This window comes from Etheostoma spectabile, chromosome 2 (assembly GCF_008692095.1).
Source record: "Etheostoma spectabile isolate EspeVRDwgs_2016 chromosome 2, UIUC_Espe_1.0, whole genome shotgun sequence".
NCBI lineage: Eukaryota > Metazoa > Chordata > Actinopteri > Perciformes > Percidae > Etheostoma > Etheostoma spectabile.
This window is the reverse complement of record NC_045734.1, coordinates 10,116,064-10,136,264: the sequence shown is the minus strand read 5'-3', so window position 1 is coordinate 10,136,264 and position 20,201 is coordinate 10,116,064. Positions and strand designations below refer to the sequence as shown.

The following is a 20,201-nucleotide window of genomic DNA, read 5'->3' as shown; positions in this document are numbered from 1 at the left end:
CACACACACACACACACAAACAATCTTATATACCTATTTTAGTTTATCCAAGCAATACATGGTAAATATTCCCTCTTTTACCATTGTGTACATTCACTTTTTGCACCGCACAAATCATTTATATTGTTTATACTTTATCTGCACTCTTTCACATTTACTACACTGCTGCACAACAATCTCCCTTGGGATAAATAAAGTTCTAAGTATTATATTAGAATTTGAGGCTTTTCTTTAACAAACCGATTATCTTTTGGTTTTATCTCCTTTAGGCCTGGGCAATTGTGATAGATATTTTCTGATATTTGACAAATTACACCAAAAATAGTCATAGGAATACAACAAATTAAGACCGTTAGCTGCAGCTTATAGTCATGAGTTCACATCTTTAAAATCTAACTCCAAATAACCTTATTACACATTTATACCTGAAAGCGTTTGTCTTGATGATGGCAAATGAGCATTTTATGTTTGTCCATTGATCATAATTAAAAACACATTATGAAATCAACCTTGATTTATTAATGTGTTTGTAAACATTGCACATATACAGCAAAAACACAACTGGGAAATAAACAATGTATACGATCAACATAAGACCTTTCTATCCAACAATCCTCACAAAATGTAGCAGTAGCGTTAACGTTACATAAAGATACATTTTTAAAGTAACATTACGATTACCGTTAAGGTCAACGTGAATGAATGATGCAACTCTTGACAGTCACAAAGCTGCTTGCGCTAACAACATACGCCGATTATATAAACACAAGTGCCACATGGCGTGTGCCCGAGTTTTGGTAAGACCATTTTAATCATCATAAATAGCATATACATATCGTAGTTATGGGAAGAGCAGCTGGACAAACAAATAAGCAGCTTTTTGTTTTTGGCGGCGTTAGAATTAACTAGCTAGCTAGCTAACTAACTAACAAGCTACATAAGGATAGCTATCTTTAGCTGACAAACTAGCTAGGTTGTCTGCATTAGCTAGAAGTTCACCGTTTGTCCTATATTACGAAGACCATACCCTTGATCTTTTTAGTGGTGTGTTAACTAAAACCATACCTTTGATGTTTTAGATTTATTAATACGCTTTAGTCCACTATTAGTTTCTTGAAAATCTCTCGCTAACGAGCCACCGCCCTCGTCTTGTCCCGATTTTTTTCCTCCTCAATGTTATCAAATACGGCCTTTGATGTGACGGCGCCAATCAGCATTCAGCAGCCTGAGGAAAGTCTACGCCTCCTTTTACGCCCCTCACATACTGCAGATGATTGGTCCACGATGCGATTAATGACAGCTGTAAGCACCAATCACTAATCTAGTAGAAAGCTAGTCAGAAAAGCTTTTAATTTGAGTCCGGTAGGTTTTTTTTGTTTACCCTAGCGTTAATCCACCATAACCGCATACTAAATTGACCTCCTGTCAATAAAGTTTAATTAAGCATTTGTTAGGTTAGAATATGTAATGACTGAAATTGAAATAAATAATAGATAAAAAATTAAAATTACAATATTACAGTAAATAGTGTTTATGTTTGTGTGTGTGTTTGTGCTTCTTGCTGCTGAGGAGAGCAGTGAGAAAAATAACATAGTAAACACTGATTGATGGGTGTTTTCAGTAGAATAAGTATATTTACCTTTGAAGTGTTACCAAAAATATATAAACCTATTTTTACATATTTTCCTTTAAGGAGACATGTGTATGAACACATACATATTTTATACTCTCACCACATATTACTTCCCTTTAAGAAATCCCATGGAAAAACTATTTGGATGTTGAAACATTAGTAATAATTGCATTATTTTCATATCTGGGTTTGTGACTAAAACCAGTTGTGCGTGTGCAATAGCTGGTTTAAAATTGTAAACACATGTTGTCTCCTTTAAGTATTAAACTGAATGGCACAAAAATATGAATGATGCAATATTCAGTGGGAGTGAAAGCAAGCATTCAGACACAAAGGCGCAAGAGTACAAACAAAATTAAAATCAAGGTGCAAACATGTACATTAGTGCAATATTCAAGACAATTATACACAACTGTTATAAAAGACTAGAAAAGTATAAATATAAATGAGAGTATAAGAAAAGTAAAAATTGAGTATATGAATAAGTGTAAAGTGTAAGTAGGGCAGTAGCAGCTTTAGTCACTGATGATATTTACAGTGTGTGTAGGGTGCAAGTAGTCAGGCTATGGTGACCAGTAAAATGAGGTAAGGTAGGGAGTAGTGCTGCAAGACTATGTATGAAGTGACTGGTGCAGGTGTGTGGGTGTTTTTACAAAGTTTTCTTTACAGCTACAAACATGTCTAAATACTATGGGGGCACCATTTTGCAAAAGCTGCAATCAAAATACAAAATACAGTAAAATAGAAACGTTTGCACTGGAAATATATAGTAGAGCTGAATTAATCAGATCACAGAATGTGATGGGCATACATGTATTAAAGGGCATGGATGTATTAAGAGAACGGTTATCAGTGATGGATCACACAATTTTTTGCCACACCTGCACTTCCTGTTTAGCGGGCCAATCGCAGGCTTGATCGCAGCTGCCCTGCAGTGACGTAGGCAGTGGTGGTACTTCCTTGTTTGTTTTCTGAGCTAAACCGAAACCAGACGCCCCGTTTCAGAATGCATATGTCCAGGTAAACACAATATTTTATTTTTTGGATAAACCAGGCATATTACAACACTGCTTTACGTAGATATCGGTTACATATTGGATTTCTGTGTTTTTAGCAATAGACTGGTAGTTAGCGTTGCAGAGGCTTGCTAGGGTGAACTAGCTAACTATTAACTATAATGGCTTGTGCGGGTCATCAAGCCATCTGTTTTGCTTTAGTTAATTAACTGTTTTTCTCGGCTAATGTCAGTGGAGATATTTAGCTGCGCCTGCACACTATGTTAAAGATGTCTACACAATGCAGGCCACTCCTCTTCACCTTTTCCCCAACATCAAGCTAACGTAACCTTAAATGCACGGTGACATAGCTGGCCCATTTAAGTTACAGTTCACACTTAAACACAGGTAGCTATTAGCTAACGGGATTTACATTAAGGTAATTCTGATTACAATGTTTTCTAATACTAATAATAGCCCGCTTGTTATAAACAAGAATTCAAACGGTCTCCTAGTAACTGAACACCAAGTTAGATGTGTTATAGCAAGCTTTACTTGTACACTGACCCAGCGCTAAGCTCCGGTGAGATAGTTCTGGCTATGCGAGACTGTGAGCTATAATAGAGTTATTCATGTATAATGCAGTGTCTACTAACTGGGGTCTTACAGTTCATTTTCAATATTTAATACAGTCTACAACACAGCCAACATATTTTGCTGAAACTGTAGAGGAACTTTAAATGGTTGATTTAACGTTATGGCCATTTTAGAGGCTGCAGATTATTGTGCTGTAGAGTTGTATTGCATTATACTACTGCTACGACTAAGGATTACCTTTATTTGCGCTATGCTTTTACAAACATAAAATAATAAGAACAATATAGTGTTTTTTAATCAAATAGCAAGAAAAGGCCTAATAAAATACCAAATACTGAAGTGTTTCAAATGTCTAGTCCTCCCATTGTTGATATGTAACAGTTTTAACAAAAACATCTTAACTAGGGCCAACACTAGACATTTATTTGGAATGTTAATTAACCTGCCCGTTATGTACTCCATTCACAAAAAAGTAAAAAAAATGTTTAAACGGATTGTGTAGTCTCAAACTTAGAGATATTCAATTTACTTATATAGAGGACTAAGAAATCTGGAAAATATTCACATTTGAGTAATCAGAACCAGCTGTTTTGTTATTTTGCAACTAATGCATTATTAAAATATGTTTTGATTAATTTTCTGTCAGTTGACTAATTAAGGAATCAATTAATTGATGCAACTTTAATTATAACTTCATTATTATTATTATTATTATAGGATTTATTGCAGGGAATGACATTTCTGTTCACACAAATATTATTTATAGTGGAAACTATTCAGACAGGGGTCAGATGGACATTAAAGAGAAGAAATTGGGTTCAGAGTGTAGCCGTGGTTGTCCTTGATATGAATTTATTTGGCAATCCTGGTTTTATAGCCTCTAATGAATTTGATTAGGTGACAGATTCTTTCGTTTAGTACCCTTCAGCTTTCACTTCTCCTTGTCTTTCTGCCTCCTGATATGTCATTTTTATTTTCTATTCCCATTTGTTTATTACCCTTGGCTAACTCAGTCAGTAACATGCATGTATTGCATGTGGATCGACAGTAAAGTGGGACTGCTTGGAGCTGCTTAAGCCGGGATTACGCTGACAGGGTTTATTTAAACACACTGCCCTGTTCTTCGGTCATACTGCTTACATCATTCTTACACATGTCCATATCCACCTCTAGACCCATAGACTTTACTCTTAATAAACATCAGTGGTTCACACATGGAGCACAGTGATCAGTATGAGTTCCTAATGAAGGAAGGTGTCATAATTACCCTGTTTCCGGTTTCTTCCAGGGTTGGGATTTACATAAAGAGGAGAAAGAGGGGCTGCTCTCAAGACTGAACATTTTTTGTCTTCCTCCATCTGGCTGTTTCTCACTCTGCCTCTTCTGATTGGTGCTCATCCCCACGCCCCCTCGCCAACATGCTGTGTTGGGGGAATGCAAAGGATGGACAGTTGGGTATTGCTATGGAGAGGAACCCCATGTTTGAGCCAATGAACTGTCATGTGTTCAGTGGCAGGGGACTGAAAGAGATAGCCTGTGGAGGGCAACACTCAATGTTCCTGCTGCATGATGGTAGTGTGTACACATGTGGTTCTAACAGCTGTGGACAACTGGGCCACAACAAACCAGGGACTTCCCCAGGTAAGCTTTCAGCGTGAACGGCAGATTCACTGACCTTGGATTAATCATTACAAGTTGTAGGCTGTTGCACCACACTGCTGCACTGTTTTCAGTAGGTGTGAGTGGAAAGTTACAAAAAGTGTGAGAATGTGGGTGGACATGACATGGTGTTTCTAAAAGGGCTGTTTGTATTGGTAGTGCTTGGTAATGTTGACCTCTCAGGCAGTCAACCACTTCAGTCTAAATTAAATATCCAGACAACTATTGGATGACAACTCTTGGCAAACTAAGATTTTGAAAATGGCAAACGTTATACCTGCTTAACATCAGCATAGTAGCATTGTCATTGTGAGCATGGTAGCATGCTGGTGTTAGCATTTAGCTCAAAGAATCTCTTATAATCTTGTTTCTGTATAGCAAACATTGGTGTTAGAAATGACAGATTTGGGCTTCATTTTGAAAGCTTATTTATTGAAATCTCAAATACATAAATTATTAGAAGATAGAAACATGAACATTCAAATAAAAGAGTTATTACATATCAGTTGCAACTGCAACATGTGCCTCCATTTTTGAGTTTTTTTTTTTGGAAACATCAAATTAAACAACTAGCCACAAAACCATTTCTATGAGATCTGAAACACTCATGGCTCGAAAGTGGTTGCAGACAGTGGTGGGTCAGTGTTGCTATCATGTGGGTTGAAGTTTTTGTTACCTTGTATAGCCATGTGGGTGAAGCTGTAACAACAATGAACACATTCAGGAATCACTGGACCTTGAGCAAATAAATAGACATATTTAATATCATATTCATGCATACCTAAAAAGCCCTCTGTCAAAGGTGTAGGATAGATATCTCACATGTTGTAAAGCACTTCTATTCACATAACACTTGATGTGTCATGTGTCTTGATGTGAATGTTTTAGGCCTTCATCAGGCACGTTTTGTTACTGAAATATATTATTTGAATAAGCCTATACAATGTAGATTGTTAATTAAATGTTTTTAAATCATATTGCGGTATAAGCTCTAATAAAAATCACAGTATCAGATTGTTGCCTATTTGTAAGTTTTCTAAGCAACTGTAGCATTTTTAACCCAGTAAACCCACAATGATAAACCATGTCTATAACAGAAACCAAACAGGAAACTAGTGCACCAACAGCACTGTGACAGTTTTTGATTATTTGCACCAAACAATATGTCATCGTCACATGTGCTTGCTTCCCACTGCATTTCTCTAATGTGTGTGACACGGATTATAGCAGAAACAAGCCCACTTTTACAACGCACAGTAAAAGCATAGATGACTTAGATTTGTTTTCTGTGCATGGATAGTATCATACATACGTCTCTAACCTTTGAATCTCAGGTCATATTATGTTATATAAACAGTCTGTTTTCGGCCTGGGTACTATAGAAGTTTGAGCGGTCCAAAAGATGAGATAAAATGCCCACTCTAAATTCCTCACATGGGTTGGGTCCATGAGGGAATGCTCTCTGTTGTAAAAAAGATCCTAAAGTAAAATAGCATTTGGATACTGTAGATGGCTAACTGAAAAGCTACAGTATCGAATGACATTAGGGAGGTGCTATCTTGCCCCCCCCATGTAAAACCAATTTCTTCATTCCTTCTGCCATTAGGCTCTTAAATGATGGCAGTAACCTGTAACATTCAGAATTTGTAATCCTAGGAAAGCATAATGCTTAATTTTTTGTATTCATTACTTCACTTAAACTGGATTGTGGTTTTATATTTATTTAGCTAATTTTTTTTGCCATCCTGTGCGTGCTTTGCTGTTCACGCCTTGGCTACTGATTTGTTGACCTGCTACTACTGACATGTTGGTTGATTGAATGACTACGATTGTATTTATTCTTGTCTGCTGTTTATGTGACTGGTTGACGGCAAAATTGAATTGCCCTTTTGGGGATCAATAAAGTTGTTTGAATTTAATTGAAATGTATTACAGTCATATACCAGGCTAGTATGTAACAAATGAGATGGTTGATTAACAATAAAAAAATCTGTGAATTTACATCTTCTCTCTACATACTATTCATACGTTAATCTATTTTTATTGTTGTCATGAAACTGCCAACGTCTGACGCTCTTGCTCCTCTCCACAGAGCTTGTAGGAGCTCTGGATACTCAGACGATAACGATGTTGTCGAGTGGTCGGGCCCATTCGATGGCTGTGAATGAACAGGGTCAAGTGTTTGCGTGGGGAGCTGGTGAAGGGGGCCAGCTTGGTCTGGGGACTGCAGAGGAGGCTGTTCGAATCCCAAGGTGATTTAGTAGCACACCATAGAGGAATTAAAGCTTTTAGCCTGACGGGAGAAAAAAATCACTTTGAGAGATTGGAGGTTTGGATATAAGCATTATGACTGGGTTCAATTTGTAGGGACCCATACATCCAAAATAACAACGCTAGGAAATGTTCTGTTCTCACAAAATTAGAGTTAGGTCCCTTACCCGTGGACAATCGCTGAACTTTAACCATGTGACTTTGGTAGCATTTAATGACATCTCCTGACAACTGAAAAAAAGAGTGTGTTTAACTGTAATTTGTAATTTTGAACATTGAGTAGCCTTGGGCATGGTTTTTAAAGTTTGATTAACGATTTTGTTTTTTTCCCTAGGTTGGTTAGAAGGCTGTGTGACCACCGGATCTCTCAAGTAATGTGTGGGAATCAGCACTGCGTTGCACTTTCTAGAGGTGTGAAAGACACAATCTCTTCATAGCACACCAGCACCGTTTACGTCTGTATTCTTGTGTCCATCTACTGTTTGTCCAAACTCTATCCATATCCAGTTTAAACTTTGCATCAGAATGCATCTCAATTTCATCTTGACTGACAAATTGTAATGCATTTTGGTTCCCTACACATTTGATTCTGATTCTGATGACTTTCTGTGGGATACTTTGACCATTGGTTGGAACTGAGGTGGGACTAGGAAATGTCAATCACAAAGGCTGAGAGTAATAGGCTGACACACCTGTCAGTCAAGAAAACATGCACCCCCAAAAACACTGTACATGCTGTAATTAAAAAATAACCACATCAGTTTGAGATCCCACATTACCAAACAAATGTTGTATACAGTTACCTATTTTTGCTTCTCAGATGGCCAGCTGTTCACATGGGGTCAGAACAGCAGCGGTCAGCTCGGTCTGGGGAAAGGAGAGCCCAGCAGGCTGCTGCCTTATCCCCTGAAGTCTCTGGCTGGTATTCCCTTTGCACAGATAACCACCGGGGGAGACCACAGCTTTGCTCTCTCTTTGTCCGGAGCTGTATTTGGTTGGGGCAAGAACAGAGCTGGACAACTGGGTCTCAATGATAAACAAGGTAATAATCAGTAGCCATACACTGCTATTTAAAATATATTAATGATGTATTATTATGTAGATTTAACATTTGCACCTACCGTATTGTTTTGACACCGGATAAAGAAGTGTATATGTTTCATAGAAGCACTAAGAGGTTATTTATGGGAAATATGCAAACAAAAGTTAAAAAAAAGCCTATTGGACAGTAAAGTCCCAGATTTATGGCTTAGTAGCCATAAACTACATGATTCAAATGCAATACTCAGTAATGTTCATCTTAGTCGTACCACTTTTTTGTTATTACATCAAACAGTGTTGAACAGTGTGACCGTGCTTGCATGTTTATGTTCCCTTCCTCAGACCGTGCTGTTCCGTGCCACATCAAATTTTTGAGATCTCAAAAAGTTGTTCATATCAGCTGTGGAGAGGAACATACAGCAGCCCTCACAAAGGTATGAATATAGACAAACCCCCACCAGTGCTTTTCAGTTTCAGTTCAAATATCTACATATTATAAGCATATCCTGCTGCCTCCGTTAGAATGCCACCAAATGTTAATATATAATAATTCTGGATTCTGTCTAATTCTGTATTGTGTCTCTGGCAGGATGGTGGCTTGTTTACATTTGGTGAAGGCTCATGGGGTCAGCTGGGTCATGGCTCCACCAATAATGAACTTTTACCCAGACGAGTGGTGGAGCTCATGGGCTCTGAGGTGTCCCAGATCACCTGTGGCAGGTACTGTTAAACCTTCACAGAACTTTTGTTCACCATTTCATTTGGTACACATGTACAATCTGATGTAACTCACTCTTGTGGAGCTTAAAGTGTGTCAGAGAGTTGTTGATTGAACACCTCTCTGACAAAGTATCAACAAAAACTAAAGCTCAAAAGATTGCAAATGAGTTCCAGGGTCATTGGATTGCCTTAAAGTAGACTGTAACTACTGAACTCAGTGTTTTAGAGGCAGGTTATATCCCTCTGCATCCTAAATCTTGCTTTTTCCTTTTTGTCAAGGCACCACACGTTGGCCTTTGTGCCTTCCTCTGGCGTGGTGTATGCATTTGGTTGTAACAGCCATGGCCAACTAGGCACAGGAATGCGGGGGGATGCTAAGAGCCCATTACCTGTCAAGGCCAGTTTCCTGACTGGAAATGTCCATTCTACAGGTAAGCAGAATAATTTGTGCTCATTTCACAGGATATAGAAGTCTGGCTTGATTTTTTTGTTGTTTAAATGCCTGGCTACTATGTATACTTTCCCTATTTTATAGGTATTATAAAAGTAAAAGCAATATCATCTTGTAAAAAAATACAAAAATGAAAATGTTTTGTTTTTCAGGCATAAAGGAAGCAAAGGTTATGTGTTTTAAAACAAAAACATATTAGTGTGGATGTAGTAATGTAATATTTTTTAGGCTGAAGATGCAGTTGAAAAGGATTTACTGTACAATAAAAAATACAACTTTAAGTAACTAAGGGTTTACTTGTAATAAAAGATGCTATACAATCACAATTGACATCTGAATAACTGTTGTAAAATGTTGGCCAGCTAACATGCTGTTTATCTTCTCTTTCTTTATTATGATCAAAACAACAAACAGTGACCAAAATCATCAGTGGAGGAGACCATAGCTTCTTATTGTACTCTAATGATCAGGTATTTGATTTAATTAAGATTTGTTGCCTAAACTATGACATCAGTTTTATTTTTGACCAAGAGTTTACTTGTTTGTATATGGGAGAGGAAGCATCATTACAATCATTAAAGTTGCATAAGGCAACTGAGCTAGTTTCCTAAAACCCAAAATAACCTTGGTTTGTTGATGTTTTTCTTTTTATTCAGTTTCAGTGTTTCACCACAGGGTGGCATTAATGTCTAAGCTCTTACCAATTCTTGTAAAGGAGCTATAATTTATGTGGAGCAACTATCTGCAACAAATATCTAGCAAATTACCAGGAATGTGTACAGATAAAGACACATTCAGCCTCTGCAGCGAAATATTTAGACTTCAGGCGTGGCCTATTTATTTTATCTTCATTAAAGAAAACAGACACAACCCAGATTGAAGCCCAAATGTTTGTGCTGTATTCTTGTCTCTGTTTGTCTTCCTCTCTGCAGAGTTATGTCCCCCCAGAAGACTTCAGAGTGATTAATGTCAGTAAATCAATCTCCCCAATCAATTATGAAAGATTAAATTCATGGCGGTTAAAGCTGATGTACAGCACAGATTCCAATGTCACAAAGTAAGTCAAATAATAAAAGGTGTTATGTGAAATGTAATAGATTGGACTGTGTGTATATATATATATATATATATATATATATATATAAATACACATACATAATGTTCATTCTTGTATAGATGTTTAGTATTAATAATTGTCTTGCTTATAAGACTTGATTTTGTTTAATCAATTGGTCAAACATTTTTCATGTTATATGTTTTTGTGCACAGAGACATCATAATTCAACTCTCCTCTACGGCTTGTTGGAACGGCAGCTTTTTGGATCAAAGGTACATAAACACCATGTTTGCATAAGTAACTAAGTACTTAACTCAACATTTTCATCTCATTAAACCATTGCGCAATGCAGTGGTGACAAGAAAACTAAGTACATTTACTCAAGTCAATTTTAAAGGACTTGTACTTTACTTGAGTATTTCAATTTTATGCTTCTCCATTAGATTTCAAAGGCATATATTGTATTTTTTTACTCCACCTCATATATATATTAAAACATTAGTTACTAATTGCTTTTTGCACATTTTAGCCCACCATTTTAGCCCACCAGTCACATATACTTTACAGTACAGTTAACCATTTGGCAAACCACGCTGTTATGTTATGCTCCAGACATCCATTTGTTCATGTACATGACTGGGACCAGGAAATACTTTAAGCCAAGGTTACAAGAGTCTGTTAATTGTTTTGTTTTTTACCACAAGGGAATGAATGGAAACCAATGGCTGCTTGGAACTGTAGCAATAAAAATACATCAATAAAACTGTATTCAAACATGTTCAGCAAAAATATTAAGTATACATAAACTGTAGGTAGGGACCTACAACTTGTTTGTTGTTTCAGGTACCGTTAATTTCATTTTGGTCCCAGAACTGCTCATGTGGTATTTTATGCTCAGAGTTCTCAAAATAAAGTGGGTGGGCTCCCACTCAGTGTATTATCTGCATCAGTGTTTTTTGTTTGGCAAACAGTCTCCACAAAAATCAGATCTGATGTAATTGTGCTATGACTAAATGAAACCTGAGCTATAAGAATGTGAAGGCTTACACTGTAAATAGTGGTTGTCCTTCATGCTGAGGGGTTTTGTTGGCTTTGTGCGGGCCTGTTTATCAGTTCATACTCACTCTCCTCGGCTCTCCAAGGCCAAACAGGAGATGCTTAGGGATTGACTAAAATACCTTCAGGCTGGGGGTTCACCTAACCGTTGGTGTTTAATCCAAAGTAACATTCACCTTTATTATTGAGGCTTTACCTCAACGTCCCTAAACGTGAGCGCTGACCTATATTTCTCCTGTTAGTGATCACTGAGACATCATAGATAGGCAACGCATAATTGTGTGTTTGTTTGCATTCTCAGTGATGATACCCACTTCAAAACCAACCCAAAGATCCCAGGCATCGATCTCGACTCTGTCAGAAAGCTATTTGAGACGCTAAGCAAACCAGCTTTCTCTGGACTTCTGGAGCAGGTAAACATGTATTAAAAATTTCTATGTGTACAAGGTAACAGCAATTTGGTCTCTTTTGCTCTTCTGAGCTAAAACTTTACATTACTCAAACTATCTGTTTTGGTTAAAGGAGGACCTGTATTGGATTTCTAGCTTGTGGTTATAAGAAAACATCCATATGTGAATATTGAGCTTGTTTTGAAAGAACATCAAGTTCTGCAGTAGATTTATGGCGAAAACTGCAGGAGTGAGTCATAACCTCTAACATTAGCTCAGTAATGATAGGTTTGGGCTTCATGCACCTCATCCCAATTTGAATTATAATCTGTGTGGAGACAGAAGCCACATACCAAACCAGTAAAAGCCTCTCCCAAAATTTAGTGACTGATTTTTTTGATGCAAGCTGTTTTGGAAGTGAAGAGGATTTCATAAATTTCTCTGGTTCATTTAATAATACTTGTAGCTTTCAAAGATATCAAAATATAGTACATTTCAAATACTTTTTTCCGTATAACAGTAAATAATGTTCTTTATAGCTGTGTAATTAAAAGTAGAAATATATGCAATCTGTTATACATGTCTCCAACTCTCTGTTTAGGCCACTAAGAGTTTTGAGAGTATGATGATCCCTCAGCTGCCACGCTCCCCTCCTGATGTCGAGGCCATGAGGATTTACCTCATCTTGTCTGAGTATCCGGCCCTGATGGACTCCAAAAACTACATCCGCCTCACTATCCCGCTGGCAATGGCCATTCTCCGCCTAGACGCCAACCCCGGCAAAGTATTGGGTATCATACTTGCATGCACACACAACAATTTAATTTTTTTTTTTTTTTTAAACTGGTGCCCGTTGAAAATGTGCCTGTTTGGAACGGGCCGATCGCTTGGCCTGTGGTGTTGCTGCTTGTAGAATTCTTCAAAACCAAATTGTACCCTAAAATTACTTAGAGAAGGACCCCAAACCACTTCATATGCAACTCCACTGAAAGGCTTACTATTGACTTACCGTGTTTACCTGACAGAGAACGTTGTAGGTTCAGAATGTAATCACAAAATATCACAATAAAAACGTGAAGTAATCAAACATTAGCATCATGAACTCATGGCAGTAAGCTACCCACCTGGCCCGTTATGAGAGCTAATCAGCACACATTTGTGTTAATCTGCCAACAGAACCGGGCTGTTTGTGAGTGTGTTTGCGTAGAGAGAGAGAGAGAGAGAGAGAGAGAGAGAGAGAGAGAGAGAGAGAGAGAGAGAGAGAGAGAGAGAGAGAGAGAGAGAGAGAGACACACGTCTCATGTCGCAGAAGTTAGGTTAAGTAGGGGATTTGATTTGCGGGGTATTTTGGCAACGGTACTGTTATTAGTGTTGTAAATTAGCAGTAATCTTAATTAACCCAACCCAGGGTGAGTCTGATGAAAACTGCTGTGTCTGCCCGTTTCAGCTCTGAGATTTTCTCGAATTGCACAGCACTGTGAAGGAATAATCTCAGAGATTACGTTATGTTCGGCCTCTGGTTAGAAGTGGTGAATGTAGGCTACAGCTCAGAGCAACTTAATACTACATACTGTCTTGCCTTAGCAATAGTTTTGGCTCATGTGGTTTTATTGAGTTTCCTCTTAGCGAAATAATAGACACTGAAAGGTGTAGGGCCTTTTTTTGGCCAAACTTATTCCATACAATAGTTGCGATGTTCCTTTCAGCTATCCACTCGTGCTCCAGTGGAAGTGAAGAAAAGTTAGTTTGGTATATCCAGCAATCATGTAGCTAACGTAGGTAAAGAGTCAAAAGCGTCAAAGGCGGTGACACCCCCCCTTGTAAAGCTATATAGATAGATACCAACCAAGTCATTTAAAATTACACCTGTTAGCTGATAACACAGAGCATCGTGTCATGTCAACACCTGTGGCACCATCACACCACAGGACTCATCTACAGTACGCCACTGTGCTCCTCATCCACATCTATGTCACCTATGCTCAGCCTGTTATCACGAGGAATATTTAAGATACACCAGCAAACAAGAAAATGGTTCCAGAAATACAGCCTGGCCAATATTCATATTTGGGAAAAATCCTCCTGAAGCTTAGTTGGTAGCTGGTCAAAAGCCTTCAGTTTGAGAAAAATCAAAAACAAGTTTTCCACACAGCAAAAATCTAAATATCAAATAATGATTTACAGGCAGGCACAACTGTCACATTCCATAAAGGCATTCTTGGTGTTCATGAAAAGTGGCATTAGTACTTATGTGAAGAATGACAGAAGAGAGGAAGAGAAAGAAGTTGCAAACTCTGTTTACTTTCTCACCTCTTCACACCTACCTGGTCAATTGCTGTGTGAAGAAGGCATACTTCTTGGATTTTTTCCAGACCTTTTAATTTCGATAGGAAAGGTGTGGTGGGAGGGTGTTTCTAATGCTGTTCGAACATCCGATGAAAACTTTGATCAGCATACCAATACCTGAAAATACAGTATACAATCGGAATGTGAACCCTGCTTATTCACATATATTGCCCATGTACAGGGTTCATGCATAAATATACTAGAACACAAACATATATACAGCTAAAAACGACACATTTAACACAGACAGATCAATGGGAAAAACTCTTGTTTGAGCAAAGTATTTGCTCTGTAATTTCAGTAGTTTTTTCCCCCCTGTCCCTACAGATAACTGGTGGTGTTTATTGGACAACAGCGTGTTCACCAGAATGGTCGACATGTACAAGAGCATCGTTGTGTTCATGCTAACAGGAGGCAAGGCGCTGCTCGTACCGGTGTTCTACGAGAACTATTTAGTTGCCACGCTAAGGCTGCTGGAGAAACTCCACCAGGTATCCACGCAGCTCACCTGCTGCTGCGGCGGCTGTAAACAAGCCATCAGTCCTGCATGACAATGTGTTTTTCCTGTTGTCTTGGTAGCTGAGATAAACCGTGGACGTCTGTGTTGAGGCAGGTGTTTGTTCCATTTTTCCAGGTAAATTTAAGGGCCAACCATGTGGAGTACAACCATTTTTATATCCCTGACATCACCAGCCTGGTGGACATCCAGGAAGACTACCTCAAATGGTTTCTGAGTAAAGCTGACATTGTGAGTTCTGACAATGTTACACTAACGTCTTGCTTACATGCACACAATACACAAATACACACCACACAACACACACCACACACACACACACACAACCACACCACACACCACACACACACACCACACACACACACACACCACAACACACACACACACACCACACACACACTATTCTCAATTCCATTAATTTTTTTTATTTATAGTATCAAATCATAACAAAAGTTATCCAAGACACTACAGATAAAGAAGGTCTAGACTAGTCTGGCTATCACCAGACCAAGCGAGCTCAATAGATTTGACATTGAGCATTGGTCTGGGGAGTCTGCTCTGTATTTTCTCTGCACAAGAGGCGTGACCAACGGGCATAGTTCAAATGACTCTGTACGCAATTGAATAGTCCTTCAACCAATCAGACCAACAATCCAGGTGACGTAGAAGTAATAGCGGATTGCCCAACCAATTCCACTATTTCTCAGTGTCTCAGAGACCTGAGGGATTTTATCCAGAATTGCTTTTGGGTGTTTGTTAGTTTTTGATGTCCAATTAGCATGTTAAGTATCACAGACAAGCACCTATATGCGGTATTGGGCATTGGAGGGATTTTAAAAAAAATCATATTAATTAAAAAAAAAATATATATATATATATATATATATGATATATATATATATATATATATATATATAATTTGCTGTTCTTGACCTTTTTTACCTTTTAAGTCTAATTAAATGACTTTGCTTTCTCTCATTTTCTAGAAAGCGGGATCAACCCCCCGTTCACAGGTACGTGATTTTTACTTAAACATCTAAAACGACATATTACATTTCTCTTTGTTATTAGTGTAGTAAGTAAATATTTCCCCGTTTTCCTTGCAGAGTGACCTTCCCGCAGTGAACCTATGTGCCTACCCGTTCATACTGAACGCTCAAGCCAAGACAACTATGCTGCAAACAGATGCTGAACTGCAAATGCAGGTACCTGCTGTTAATGTGATCTTGTATCATACAGTTTGATCACTTTGACGATTAATTTGATTGTTCGCAGTCTTTGTATTATCTATTTGAAATTTACTCTCTTTTCTTGCTTTTCCCACCTGAACCTGTGATCATTACAAAGATGGCAGTAAGTGGTGCAAACTTACACAACGTCTTTATGCTGCTCACACTGGAACCCCACCTTGCTAGGAACCCTTACTTGGTGCTCCATGTGCGCAGGGACCATTTAGTAAGTGACACACTACGTGAGCTCACCATGTACTCAGATGTGGACCTCAAGAAACCGCTCAAGGTGAGAGATACACCTTAGGTTTTAAAGATCACTGCAGTTCTGTAATTTCAAAAAAAGTAAAATCTTTCTTTTTCTGTACTTTTTGTGATCTCCTCTTATTCTCCTCCTCCCTCCATCCAGGTGATCTTTGATGGTGAGGAGGCTGTGGATGCAGGTGGAGTAACTAAAGAGTTCTTCCTGCTGCTGTTAAAGGAGCTGTTGGATCCTGTATATGGGATGTTCAGTTATTACAAAGAGTCCAACCTGCTGTGGTTCTCAGACAAAGTAAGTCAACACTGGATCCACATGCAACAACAAAAAAGACTCAGTTTTCAAACACGCTCATTGCATGTTAAAAAAAAAGAAAAGAATAAGTGCAAACATATTAGCTTTGTGAAGCCTTTTCATAACACGTAGAATCAAAAACAAACTAGTGTAGCAAGCGGGGATAATCAGCCATCCTTTAGTACGCATACAGTATAGTTCATTATTTCCTTGTGTGTTTCCAGTGTTTTGTTGAGCAGAACTGGTTTCACCTGATCGGGATCATCTGTGGTCTGGCCATCTACAACTCCACAGTGGTGGACCTCCACTTCCCACTCGTTCTCTACAAGAAGCTGCTCGATGTGCCATCAACGCTGGAGGACTTCAAGGAGCTCTCCCCCACCGAGGCCAGGTAACCTGTCCTCTGAACTGGAAAGGCGAGGGAATGCAGTGTAGGACATGTTGACTTTTTCTTGTTTCATCTTGACGTTGCAACTGCTGCAAACAAAATCTCGCTTGTGTCCACATTATGATGCAGGTCGAATGGTCTAAAACTGGGAACTTGTTTATTGTCTATTGTTTATACATGGTTATGTGTTTTTTTTTTTAATTTTAAATAGGGGGGGAAAGAGCCTCAAAGAGAAATTTTTGCTATCTGGTACTGCACAAGTGTAACTAAATAGCAAAAAATTATAAAGCAACCTTCAGTGTGCCACTTCCTTACATAACCAGTAGGGTTTTTTTAGGAGATGTGAAATTGACTGCTACTGAGAAATACCACTTCATTGAATTTGGAGCAGGAAGGATTAGTATTTCCTTTGTGCCAGATTTTGTACAGTTGACTATTGATTTTTTGATCCATAGTTTGATCAATAGTCTTTAGAAAGCTACAAAAGGGGTAGTGTTGCTTTTAGAGACAATACCGCCTTAAAGGATAGGATCTCGGTTTTTTATTTTTAAATATAAAATATCCATCCATCCATCTTCATCCGCTTATCTTAAATATAAAATATTAAATATAGTATTTAAATAAATAAAATAATTTAAATAAAAGTCTTCAAATCTAAAGTCAGCACATATGGTACCTCCCACTGACAGGAAAGAGATACGACATTGTTTAAATAATTGAGTCAACTGAGATTAACCTAATTTTGTATTGTCTTTTTAGTATTTTGAAATACTGCAGAATGACATGTATTTGGGGTTAAATTGTAAGGCCATGGTATCTGATCCTCTTTTACTAATTATCATTTCCTTTGCCAGCTACACTTCCTCTTTCCATGTTTCCTGTGTTTTGGTGGTAAATATCCAGCATGTTGTTTGCAGGAAAACTAACCCAACACTCCCCTTGATGACATGTTTCTGTGGTATTATAATCTAATAGGTGACCACTTCATTTTTAGTCAACTGTAACAGACAATTTCTATTTGATGCATGCAGCTGTAGGACAGGCACAGCTGATCCCTGGTTTTCATTTTAAATGTGAACCAGGGACAGATTTAAGTTTGCAAAAACAGATGTATCTGAAATGAAAATTATTACACCTACCAACAAAGTTCTCAGGAGCTTTTTTTCATATGAAATGTACTAATTAATTTCTAACCTCATGGCGTGGTGAGCTTGTTTGATGATGGTGATTCTGGCCTTCACCTTTTCATTTGTTTCATAACGTCACACTAATAAGATTATTAGCTTGTGTTTTTCCGCCACTGACACGATCATGTGTTAATAGCGTTGCTTCTTCCAGACATCCACCCTCTTTATTCTTCTGCAGGAGTCTACAACAACTTCTGGATTATGAAGGAGGTGATGTGGAGGAGACGTTTCTTCTCAACTTTGCTGTAAGTGTAACTTTTCACCTGGATAAGGTTTTTCTTATTGTTAACAAACTCTACAAGAAAGACCAAAACAAACAATCTGACCATCTCTTAAAAGGGGCTGTACTTAAAATACTGAAAAAAAACAACCAGTGGGCTGGGTTTGCCTCCACATTGCTCTCACAGACCGTTCCTCAATACATAAATTACCTACATTTTGTCATGGCCACATGCACCAACATGCATGTGTGGCTGGACCGGCTATCAACAACAGAGAAGCTTGGACAACAACACACACAGAGAGAGTTTCTTCATTCTCTCCTCAGAACGCCATTACTCCACTTTATCTTTACAGAGCAAACATTTGTCTGCTGCTATATTATGTTATCAAGCACAGAACCTTTAATATTTGCCAACTTCCCTACCCGGTCTGTGGCTGTCAGATCCAAGCCCTTTGGTTTCTACTGAACACCCACATCTTTTTTAAAAAAACTCACAAATGAAGAGCATAATTAATTTTTTTTTTTTAAAAGTACATTTTTTTGGGACTATTTCCAGTTTCGGATTAATACGAAGATGGTGCACAGGTGAGTGTTTACATCAGCAGCATAATGTGTGTGGTAGTGGGGGCGATACCATTAATTACATGGACCAGAATCACCAATATTAATATGATACTTGTAATAATTAAAAGCAGCATTATGTTTTATGAGTTTAATGCATCACTAATAGGCTTCTGAAAACTAATTATTGTGATATGTCTTTTACCATAATTAGTTAAATTACTTTATCACGTGCATTCTGCAAAACAAGACATTCTTTAATAGCACACAACAAAAAATGTGCACTGTGTGAATTATTTGAGCTGGTCACAAGGTGACTGCTGCGTGCATATATACAATAGCAGCATAGAAGCAAAAGTACTGAGAAGAGTGTTCATATCCCCAGAATGTTCAACTTTCTTGTTGGTATTGATCCTATTAATTTTTATATCAATACTTAAAATAAGACTTAGTATGGGTAGTAACCAGACCTTTGGTATTGATCCATCCATCCCTAGTATGTGGGATCTACATTGACCACGTTCATTGCAATAACGGAACCTGTCAGTTGATGTCTCATATACAGAAAATAGATATAGCAGCTTTAACACCCACACACAACCACACACCAACACACCACCACACACACACACACACACACACACACACACCACACACACCACACACCCACACACACCACCACACCACACACACACACACACACACACACACCCATTCTTTGTTTAACCGTAATTAATTGCTAAACACTACAGGCCTTAAGGGGTATGACTGTTGATGGTTTTGTCAATTGTGTGTTCATTTACGCAACAACAAAAAATATTTTTTAAGATAGTGAAAGGTGTTGTTTACTTCATAGCTGTGATTTTGTTGTTACATTATCTGGGTTACATGATAGTGATGTACCAAAATATATATATAATATATATAATATATATAGATCTTATATATATATATATATATATGTATCCTGGGATTCATTCAAAACTCACATTTGTTTGAAAAATACTGACTTAAAAGACTGAAAGAGACAATTATATCGTTAATCCCAATCATTTCTAAGAATATGAATTGTACAGCAAAATTGTTACAGCTCTGCTTGTTAGTAATCATTGGTCATCGTTGGTTTTGTTCTTGTTATGGGATTTGTTGATAATAACAAAAAATATGTATTTTCTACACTTTGCTCCTGCAGGGTAAAAAAAATCCACCAAACTCTAATCAAAGACTATTTGTTGTGTCCACATCTCAGATCACCAGAGAGAACTACGGGTTGACAGAAGTCAAGGAGCTCATTCCTGGAGGAGAGAGCATCAGTGTGGACAAAAACA

At 37.9% G+C, this 20,201-nt stretch overlaps 2 protein-coding genes across 4 annotated transcripts in view; one reads left to right on the top strand and one right to left on the bottom strand.

The window, feature by feature from the left end:
- The window catches only part of ppm1kb (protein phosphatase, Mg2+/Mn2+ dependent 1Kb), a 9,238-nt gene extending 7,956 nt beyond the window's left edge, over nt 1–1,282 (bottom strand). For 2 of the 3 annotated variants that reach the window (XM_032538930.1, XM_032538951.1), the window contains exon 1: nt 1,066–1,282. The gene's annotated coding sequence lies outside the window, so the exon portion shown is untranslated. The remainder of the gene's footprint in view (nt 1–1,065) is intronic. The other variant, XM_032538940.1, reaches the window with a different exon arrangement.
- A 1,265-nt stretch (nt 1,283–2,547) lies between these two features.
- The window catches only part of herc3 (HECT and RLD domain containing E3 ubiquitin protein ligase 3), a 23,209-nt gene continuing 5,555 nt past the window's right edge, over nt 2,548–20,201 (top strand). Inside the window, exons 1-22 of the mRNA XM_032538884.1 lie at nt 2,548–2,653; nt 4,514–4,866; nt 6,977–7,136; nt 7,490–7,566; nt 7,976–8,197; nt 8,539–8,630; nt 8,786–8,916; nt 9,196–9,347; nt 9,782–9,837; nt 10,300–10,424; nt 10,637–10,696; nt 11,782–11,893; nt 12,471–12,660; nt 14,543–14,706; nt 14,850–14,963; nt 15,719–15,745; nt 15,839–15,937; nt 16,080–16,250; nt 16,371–16,514; nt 16,739–16,905; nt 18,268–18,334; nt 20,123–20,201. The exon at nt 20,123–20,201 is cut by the window's right edge and continues 1 nt beyond it. Of these exons, the coding sequence (XP_032394775.1) occupies nt 4,644–4,866; nt 6,977–7,136; nt 7,490–7,566; nt 7,976–8,197; nt 8,539–8,630; nt 8,786–8,916; nt 9,196–9,347; nt 9,782–9,837; nt 10,300–10,424; nt 10,637–10,696; nt 11,782–11,893; nt 12,471–12,660; nt 14,543–14,706; nt 14,850–14,963; nt 15,719–15,745; nt 15,839–15,937; nt 16,080–16,250; nt 16,371–16,514; nt 16,739–16,905; nt 18,268–18,334; nt 20,123–20,201 (2,632 nt within the window). The 5' untranslated portion in view covers nt 2,548–2,653; nt 4,514–4,643. The remainder of the gene's footprint in view (nt 2,654–4,513; nt 4,867–6,976; nt 7,137–7,489; nt 7,567–7,975; nt 8,198–8,538; nt 8,631–8,785; nt 8,917–9,195; nt 9,348–9,781; nt 9,838–10,299; nt 10,425–10,636; nt 10,697–11,781; nt 11,894–12,470; nt 12,661–14,542; nt 14,707–14,849; nt 14,964–15,718; nt 15,746–15,838; nt 15,938–16,079; nt 16,251–16,370; nt 16,515–16,738; nt 16,906–18,267; nt 18,335–20,122) is intronic.